At 47.0% G+C, this 10,179-nt stretch overlaps 1 protein-coding gene across 1 annotated transcript; it reads left to right on the top strand.

Moving 5' to 3' along the window:
* Positions 1-5,437: 5,437 nt before the first annotated feature.
* LOC310773509 (heat shock protein HSP 90-alpha) lies at positions 5,438-7,573 on the top strand (the record flags this gene model as incomplete). The annotated part of the gene is made up of 1 exon (XM_083633403.1): positions 5,438-7,573. The coding sequence occupies one exon, from the start codon at positions 5,438-5,440 to the stop codon at positions 7,571-7,573; it is 2,136 nt and encodes a 711-aa protein (XP_083489529.1).
* Between the last annotated feature and the right edge of the window lie 2,606 nt (positions 7,574-10,179).

Here is a 10,179-nt window from a genome sequence, read left to right as displayed (position 1 = left end):
AAAGGGGATGTAGGACAGTGAGGTGCTCTTCAGCAGGTGGTTAGATGCAGGTGGTCAGACCCCAAAGGGGGTGTAGGACAGTGGAGGTGCTCCTCCCTAATACTGGATATCGAAGCCATAGATAGACCGATACGTAGACAGAACTTCTACCGGCTCCGGTGGATCCTCTGGAGCCGGCCATCCCCCGGGGCACGATCCAAACATGGGAGGCTGGAGACCATCAAAAGGGTCAAATGCCGCCGTCTCCGAAGGCAGAGCCACAGGGGGATCTGACTCAGCGAGGCCTGCCCTCCCGACCTGTAGTTTGGGGAGGACACCCACCGTCTCCTCCTTTAAACGCCTCTTCCTTGCTCTTGCTCTTGACCGAGGGCTGATGACACTACGGGGACCTCCCAGCGTCAAGCTGGAACCTACGTGTGGGTCAAGAACTGGAATTGGCTGCTGCTGAGGTACGGGTTCAGACTCGGTGAGGGGAAGGTCCACAGGTTGTGCCTCAGGGCCAGCAGACTCAGGGGCCCCCTGCGGGGGGACGGAGCTGATCTGCAGGCAGTGATTGAACTTCCCAATGAGACGATCGACAGTCGTCTCCAACTCCTTAACCCTCTTGGAGACACACTGCCACTCCTGGGTCCTGCAGGGAACGCTGCCCAACCGTACAGATTTCGGGGCTGGACACGTAGAGTCTTGATCCACTGAGAGTACCACGGGCCGGCGAGCGGTGGGACCACTTACTGGACGCCGGGAGCAGGAGGAGAGGTAATGCCCGGCTCGACCACAGTACAGGCAGCTCTGGGTGTCCAAACGGCGCTGCCTCTCCTCTGGGGTGATGCGAACCCTGCCGGTCAGATCACGGTACAGATGGCTGCTGGGACTCAAATGTGGCTGCCCCTGCTCTGGGATGACGCGAACTCCCCCCCAGAATATGCGCTTAGCAGCTGGAGGCGGCCGAGAGGCAGGGCTAGAAGCAACGGTCGCTGTAGCTGGGGGGGTAGCAGGTCTGGAAACCTCCGGGATGACAGTGCCCTCGGAAGCTGGGGCAGGAGGAGCGGAAGGCTGCAGAATGACACCCTCAGGAGGGTTTAGTCCGTCGAGACGATCTAGCCGGTTAACCAGGAGGGCGTACCGATCCTCGGCCTTGGAAGCCAGAGCCTGGATTGCTTCTTCCTGGTGGGCAATCAGGCGCTTAAGTATTATCGGCAAGTCTCCGAACGTGATAGGACGAGTGGAGACATCAGGATGAGTGGAGATATCCAGCTGACCGCCAGGTGGGTCAGCTGAAGCGACCGGCCGGGTAACTGGCCTCTCGGGGGCTTCCTCCTTGATTGGGGTACCCGCTAAATCCATTTCAGAGTGATTCATACTGTCAGGATTGGTGTTACCCTTGCTGTTGGTGTTAGACATGTGGATCTATTCGCGGGTAGTTGATGGCCAAGACACTCTTGGTAACTGAAGTCTCGATGAGTAGGCTGATGTTGTGGAACTTGATAGCTAGGTCTGCACTGTTCGGGATTGGGAACGGTTGCAGAGGTTGAAGTGATCTTAGTTTAGTTTATGAATCACTAGAGAGGACCTGCCGGAACGGGCCTTTATAGATCCGAACATGACATCACCTGTGCTATGACATCACTACCGTTTGCGACATCATCAGAGATCGATGACATCATAGTAGGAATGACGACATCAAAGTAGGAATGATGACGTCATCCTAACAATTAGGATACTGTTGTGATGTAATTATTCAGTATTTTCTCCTTTTCTCACTCATTCACAGCAAAGAGGGAGATATATAGCATGATGATAATGCTCTATATCTCCCTATTTGCTCTGAATACACCAGTTAACATGACACAGACTTAACATGATAGAAATATTATCAGCAAACTTAATGACTAGACTAATTATTCTGATCTGAATGGCATATATCAAGAAACATTGACTCCTCTCTTTGCTGTATAGTGGGAGGTGCATTTTTGAGTAGGCTATTAAAATAGCATGTCAAGTTCACATTTCTTTATTGCCAGATTAAACAATTCGTATTGGTTGTTGGTTGGTTCAACACAACAATGTGCGCGCATGCACGCTTCTTCTTCTTCTCTAGCCTACAAGCATGTAACTTCCTTGATTATTATTGTTGATAATTCTATTTAAATAGGCTACATTTTCAGTATATCAATAATGCAATCATTTCCCGAAACATTCTTAACACGTTCACTGCCAATGGCGAGTTGACTCGTCAAACACAATCCAGCGGTTCACTGCCAACGACGAGTTGAGACGTTAACCCTTTTACGTCTCCTACACCAGAATTGGAGGTATTTAATGTGTATAATCTATTTTACCGACCCACTGAGTGGCGACATGTCTCTCCACAGTAGAAAGAGGCGACCCAAAACTGGAGGGAAAAGCGCGAGGAAGCCGTTCTCATACTGTAAAATTGATGCCGAAAACGCTTTCACTTTCGCGCTGATGCACAGCGGTGGCAACGGTGGGGGGTTCCAAGAATAGATTGGATGCACACTTTGAAACACGCAGCATAAATATGACCAGAATCGCAAAAGCTTCATCAAAGCTCTCAACCAAAACTCCACGAAACGAGCGAGTCCACCCAGACTTCCTCAAACAGCGGCCGCGCAAACAGGCAGCAGCCAGGCAGCAGCAACTTCGTTGTGACACGCCCGCTGGAGAGCCAGGGAGGCAGGAGGAGAACACACACGGAGGGAGGAGTTGGAAGCAGAGGGGGGTTTCCTGCTGTTATGGAGGAAATTACTGTTCAAAACTATTGTTTAGATGTCTGACGTCTTACTGATGCCAAAAATGAATGGTTAAAGTGACTGTTCTATCGAATTTCACAAAAAGCCGTTTATCTCTGAATAATTTTTCTGACGCTGAAACCATGCTGTATTCAACTGCTAATGCTTACATAACTACTAACTCTACAAACTAACTCTTTTAGACAGAGAAAGCACACATTCTATTAGTTCTTTTGAGATATTGTGTGTTCACAAAATCTTAGCAGAAAAGAATCCTCGGGTCTTGAAAGATGAGCCAGAATCCTCAAAAAAACCCTCTGGCAGAAGCTAACTACAGTAAAAAAAATACGTCTGGCAGTGAATGTGTTAAACAAGAAAGGAACATAGTGCACTGCATTACATTTGTGCACTGCATTACATTTGTAAAAAAAAAATGAAAAAAAATGAATTTTGTTTTTGAAAAAAATCTAGGGGGTGCTGCAGCACCTGCAGCACCCCTACTTCCCGCGACCCTGGGAACATGGGGCTTATGTCGTTGAGCCAACGGGCTTATAATAAAGCTCTTGGCCCCTGAAAGCTGTTGTGTTCCTGCTCCTCTCTGAGTTGTTCCATGGCAGCGGTGCTGTCCTGTACTGTTCCTTTATGGTTCAGTATCAGTACACTTTGGTTTTCTGTGCTATAGGAGCAGCTTTGGTCCTATTTGTATAGAGTACAATGATGTCATAATGTGAGGGGGGGGCGGGGCGTATATTATACGTTCACATGCTGCCTTCAAATGGGGTAGTGTTTGCGGTTTTTACGATATGAGTCCGTCATCAGTGATGTCATCGGTGATGATGTCATCAGTGAGTGACGTCGTCAGTGATGTTATCAGCTCTGTGTGTGCCAACGTGTGAATGTGCAGTTTGTGAGCAGGTTGTGTATGAAGCGTAGTTGTCCAAAAAAGTCAGTGACTACTAGTCACGACAAGTGAGCACTCTCAAAAAAAAGTTTCAAAAGCTACGGTGCAAGGCGCAAACAATATACAAGACAGAAAAGCCAGCACTCAAAGTAAATCCTTTTGGTTTTTAATATCTTCAGTAGCAGCAGTGACATCAATCAATGGACGTACGTTTCAGCACAAGCCTTCCAATGCTGAGGAAGGCTTGTGCCGAAACGTACGTACGTACTCTGTGACGTGCCCGATATTTTTTTCCCAGGATGGCGAACGCATGACCTGCCGTTCTCTGCTTCCGATTGGCCTAGCGTCAAACGTTATTCATCCAATCACATTTGCTTGGCTATCCTATCCTGCGTCACTCCTCGTCTCCTGTGCCAATCAGAGGCAGAAATGGACGGCTCATGCCTTCGCCATCCTGCCCACTGCCCAGCTGCCGAGCTCCGACTGACTGGCGGGTCAGCAACAGTGAAACCGCCCGCCCCGTGTTGTGCCCTTTTTTTTAACTTTTGAGCCCCTGCCCCTTTAAGGGTCTCTGCACGGCCCTGCTGCTCAGAGCTCCACACTGCATTTCTATCTGCCTCCAAACACTACAAGGTCCTTTGTCTAAGAGTTGGACTGCAACCCATCGGTCTCCATTGTTCTGTGATCAATATTACAGTGTTGCAAAGCACTGCTCACATTAGCAGATTTACATTCAAACAAGACAATTAATTTATAGCGTATCACGCTGCAGTACTCTGTATAACGTGCTATAAATAAGAGGCAATCCCCGGTCTCCGGGGCTGAAGCCAACATGGAAGTAACAAAAACTACAATTTCGAATGGCCACTTGACCATTCACTCACATGTTAAAATGCTCACGTTCACACCCGAGCAATTGTGATTCACCAGTGATGTCACTCGAGCAATTGTGTGTCATCGGTGAAGATGTCATCAGTAGAGCAGATAAGTTGGTCCACAAACTCCACATAACGTAACTGAATCCATTGCGCTGAGTTTGTTTCCAGACTCAAGGAAGAAAACATTTTGTAAATGAAAATATGCCTCAGTAAAGAGATTTAAGCAGCCAACTTTGTCTTGGTGTTGAGTTTCTAGTCAGTGACGTCCGCAATCATTCTGGGTGTCGTAGTATGATTCCCCCTTAAAACTACAGCCGTTCTCTGGTCAAAGGGTTCCAATTTCAAAAGTAATTGTATACAGTATTTCTACTACATGGGTGAGACCTAGGTTTAATGAATCGTCATCATATTCTCACAGCGGTAAAATAGGCCTTCTCAAGAATTTAACTTGTAATAAGTAATAACAAAATAACTATTGAATCTTTTCTATTTTTGCACCAAATTATGGAGAGTAGTATCGATAAGTATCAGTATCGATAAGCAGTAACATATCATTATCATTATCGATCAAATCCAGATACCCATCGCTAGTCATCAGTGATTGATGTCATCAGTGATGTCATTAGTGAGTGATAATTCACTGAAGATGTCACAATGGCTGTGTGTAAGTGATTTGTGACATCACAGATGACATCATCACTCATAAATCAGTGTTAATAGTGACATCATTGTGATTTATGACATCACCGATGATGTCACAATGTGATGATATCAAAGGGGTATAAAAGCAGCTCAGCTTCCTTCTCTCCATCTCACCTGCCTGCTTCTCTCTGTAACCATAGTCAAAGCAAACAAGACTTTTTGCTACATTGATCAGCAAGATGTCTGATGCACACGTCCTTGAGCCCATGGAGGAAGAGGCTGAGACCTTTGCCTTCCAGGCTGAGATTGCTCAACTGATGTCCCTGATCATTAACACGTTCTATTCCAACAAAGAGATCTTCCTTAGGGAGCTCATCTCCAACTCCTCAGATGGCCTGGACAAAATCCGCTATGAGAGTCTCACTGACCCAACCAAGCTGGACTCTGGCAAGGACCTCAAGATTGAAATCATTCCCAACAAAGAAGAACACACACTGACCCTGATTGACACGGGTATTGGCATGACCAAGGCTGACCTGATCAACAATCTGGGAACCATCGCCAAGTCTGGCACCAAGTCTTTCATGGAGGCCCTGCAGGCTGGAGCTGACATCTCCATGATCGGTCAGTTTGGTGTTGGTTTTTACTCTGCCTACCTGGTGGCAGAGAAAGTCACGGTCATCACCAAGCACAATGATGACGAGCAGTACGCCTGGGAATCCTCTGCTGGAGCCTCTTTTACCATTAAAGTGGACAATTCTGAGCCCATTGGTCGGGGCACCAAGGTGATCCTGCACCTCAAGGATGACCAGAGAGAATACATTGAGGAGCGAAGGGTCAAAGAGATTGTGAAGAAGCACTCTCAATTCATTGGCTACCCCATCACACTCTTTGTAGAGAAAGAGCGTGACAAGGAGGTGAGTGATGATGAGGAGGAGGAGAAGGAGAAAGAGAAGGAAGAGAAAGATAAGGACAAGGACAAGCCCGAGATCGAGGACGTGGGCTCTGATGATGAGCACGACCATGACAAGTCTTCAGACAAAAAGAAGATCAAGGAGAAGTACATTGACCAGGAAGAGCTTAACAAGACCAAGCCCCTGTGGTCGCGTAACCCCAATGACATCACCAACGAAGAGTATGGAGAGTTCTACAAGAGTCTCACCAACGACTGGGAGGACCACTTGGCTGTCAAGCACTTCTCAGTGGAGGGACAGTTGGAGTTCCGAGCCCTGCTATTTGTGCCTGGTCGTGCTCCCTTTGACCTCTTTGAAAACAAGAAGAAGAAGAACAATATCAAGCTATACGTGCGGAGGGTCTTCATCATGGACAACTGTGATGAACTCATCCCTGCATACCTCAACTTTATCAAGGGCGTGGTGGACTCTGAGGATCTGCCCTTGAACATCTCCAGAGAGATGCTACAGCAGAGCAAGATCCTGAAGGTCATCCGCAAGAACCTGGTCAAAAAGTGCCTGGAGCTTTTCACCGAGCTGTCTGAGGACAAGGACAACTACAAGAAGTACTATGAGCAGTTCTCAAAGAACATCAAGCTCGGCATCCATGAGGACTCCCAGAACAGGAAGAAGCTGTCTGAGCTGCTGCGTTACTACACCTCAACCTCTGGAGATGAGATGGTTTCCCTTCAGGACTATGTCACACGCATGAAGGACTCCCAGAAACACATCTATTACATTACTGGTGAGACCAAAGACCAGGTCGCTAACTCCACCTTTGTTGAGCGCCTTCGCAAAGCTGGCCTAGAGGTTATCTACATGATTGAACCCATTGATGAATACTGTGTGCAGCAGCTGAAGGAGTTTGAGGGAAAGAACCTGGTTTCAGTGACCAAGGAGGGCCTGGAGCTGCCCGAGGATGAGGATGAGAAGAAGAGGCATGAGGTAAAGAAATCTCAGTTTGAGAACCTGTGCAAGATCATGAAAGATATCCTGGAGAAGAAGGTGGAGAAGGTCACAGTCTCCAACCGCCTGGTGTCTTCGCCTTGTTGCATCGTCACCAGCACTTACGGCTGGACAGCCAACATGGAGAGGATCATGAAGGCCCAGGCCTTGGGGGACAACTCCACCATGGGCTACATGGCCGCTAAAAAGCACCTGGAGATCAATCCTGACCACCCCATTGTAGAGACCCTGAGGCAGAAGGCAGAGGCGGACAACAATGATAAGTCTGTAAAGGATCTGGTTATCCTTCTGTTCGAGACCGCCCTGCTGTCCTCAGGATTCACCTTGGACAACCCCCAGACCCACTCCAACCGCATCTACAGGATGATCAAGCTGGGACTGGGTATCGACGAGGATGACCTGGGATCAGAAGAGCCCAACTTCGATGACATACCCCCTCTAGAAGGGGACAACGAAACTTCCAGGATGGAGGAAGTGGACTAAATTGACCTGGTTTCATCTGCCTCATAGTTTGGCAGTAGTGTTATAATGACAAGAGTATCTGTATCTTATATTTTCCCTTGTAACAATCTGCTCACTTCCTTCTATCTATTTTATGTAAAGCACTTTGAATTGCCTATGTATGAAATGTGCTATACAAATAAACATTGCTTTGCCTTGCCGCTCCATGCAGCTGCCTGAACAGACATGTAATCTGTCAGACACATTCGGGATCCGACCCCTAGCACATTAATTGCCCATTTATTAACATGGCCGTCTGTTTCAGCAGCTGTACCGCATCTGGTGGACATTGGGTTTAAGTTAAATTCCTCTACCTACTGTAATAAAACTGATTCTGATCCCCCATAATGCCGTTCAGAATCATTCCTTAGAACTTTATTACTTTTTTTTTAAAGTCATCACTTTTTGTATCTTGAGTTGTTTCAATGCATTTTATATTGTATTTGTTTGTATTTATTGACATTCCAGCATTCGTTTGCTCTGACTTTTACTTGTAAATATCTTGTAATTATAATATATATATATTTTTCATTCACTCAACAACAGAGCCTGAGTATCGCTTAGTTATGGTGTAATCTTGAGTAAGTGGGCTCTGATGATTTTGGTCAGTAATGATGTCACTGCTAATGTCACAAAGTCTATGACATCATGAGTGATGTCACTCGAGCACTCGATGTCATCATTGATGGTCACTGTGTCTATGTGTCTATGACATGTCAATGTGCGGACTCATCTCTAGGGATCCATCACTGATGATACAAAGTTGAGCAATTGTGCGCTGAGTGATGTCACTCAAGCAGTCCATGATGTGATCAGTGATGGTCACTTTAGCAATTGTGATGTCATTAGTGAGTGATGTCATCAGTCACCACAGATACCTTGCCTCATCCTGCCCCCCGACTGCCGTTGTCTCCCCATTCGCTTCCAGATCCCAAGCCCATGCTGCTGGGCAGAGTTTGCGTCACCCCAGAGCAGAGGCAGCGACGTTTGAACACCCGGAGCTGCCTGTACTGTGGTCGAGCCGACCATTTCCTCCCAGCCTGCCCCCGGCGACCAGTAACTGGATCCACCACTTGCCGGCCCGTAAGACCCTTAGCTGGTCGAGAGTGCAAGGTTTCTGTGCAGAAGTACAGGTGGGCAGCGTTCACGTGAACCAAGAGAAGCGATGTTTCTCTAAAAGGGTTAGGAAGTTTGATAAGACCGTGGATCGCCTCGTTGCCCAACAGCTCTGGTTTAAGGAGAGGCTGTGGGTGAGTTCCTTTGTACCCCACCTTGAAGATGTCCGTAAAAAGTTTAATCACTGTCTGCAGACCAGCTCTGTTCCCTCCCAGGTTGCCTCCCAGTCTGCTGACGTTCCAGCCCGACCTGTTGGTGTCCAGTCTCAGCTCCAGGTCGGGGTTGTAGGCCTTTCCCCTCACCAAGCCCAAGTCCGAGCCCGGTCTTCAGCAGCAGTCTATCTACAGGTCTTACCGTGCATTCCATTGCACTCGGAATTTTGGAAAAAATTACCTCCGACAGGAAAAGTGCAATGGAGCGGTCATTCAAGATGGAATTCCGAGTCGGAAACTCGCGCAGTATCCACCAAGCCCGAGTTTGCCGAGATAGACACGCTGACGTCACAATCAACATGGCGGTGCACAAATAGACACACACAGTGATAAGCAGTTACTTTTTCACAAATGTTTCACTTTATGTAGTGTTTGTGTTATGAAGCAACTTTTAGTTGCCATTTCGATTCCCATACAGTTGATCTGTGCTTAGAAGCATACTAGCCTACTAGCCATCCATGTTTGTATTTTTCCAAGCAATTGCACTGGAACGCATTAAGACCGGAACACGGAAATACTGCGTCAGAACTTCGGACACCCGACTTTCAATGGAAGGCACCATTAGCGTCGACGTTCCGTTCCAGCTCTTGACCAATCCTTGGGTTCCTGTCTGGCTTTGGAAGGATTCAGTTGTTCCGCCAGCCTTTTGTCAAGATTGCCATCTACCGAGGAATAGCCTCCTTTGCAGGGGCGTATCTACGGGTGGGCCTGGGTAGGCACAGGCCCACCCACTTCTTGCCCTGGCCCACCCATTTTTTTTTTTTTTTTTTAATTGGTTGTTTTCTAGAGGCAAACTTGCTGCTGCATTGCTAGCCAATGGTTTTGTTACTTTTGTAAAAACGCAGGGCACATCATCTCCAGAGTCTAATGCATGACAACTTCATGACATCTAGGAATTTTGTTCTCTCTGTGGATAAATAAACCAGAGGGCGTCTTGTTCAAACTTGAAGCAGCCTCAGTGTTGTTATTTTTTAAACTCACAGCAGTATATGGATCAGTGGTTCTAATTTCTGTAACAGTATACACACAAGTATAAGCATTCATGTATGCAACATTTGGCACCTATATGTAACCTTTTAAGGTTGAGATAATTGTATTATCATTATATGGTCCAAATATTTCAGTAAAGCACTTGAAACACTTGAAATATTCTTGCTTGGGTGGTATCATTCTACTTGAAATGATGGTCAAATGCATTATTTTTAGTAAAATAACACGTCAAATTTTTCGGGCGGCCGGCCTTCGGCAGGCCACCCGAGT

Source organism: Poromitra crassiceps, assembly GCF_964638095.1.
Source record: "Poromitra crassiceps genome assembly, chromosome: 3".
NCBI classification, from domain to species: domain Eukaryota; kingdom Metazoa; phylum Chordata; class Actinopteri; order Beryciformes; family Melamphaidae; genus Poromitra; species Poromitra crassiceps.
The sequence above is the reverse complement of the archived record's forward strand: the minus strand, read 5'-3'. Positions and strand labels throughout refer to the sequence as shown.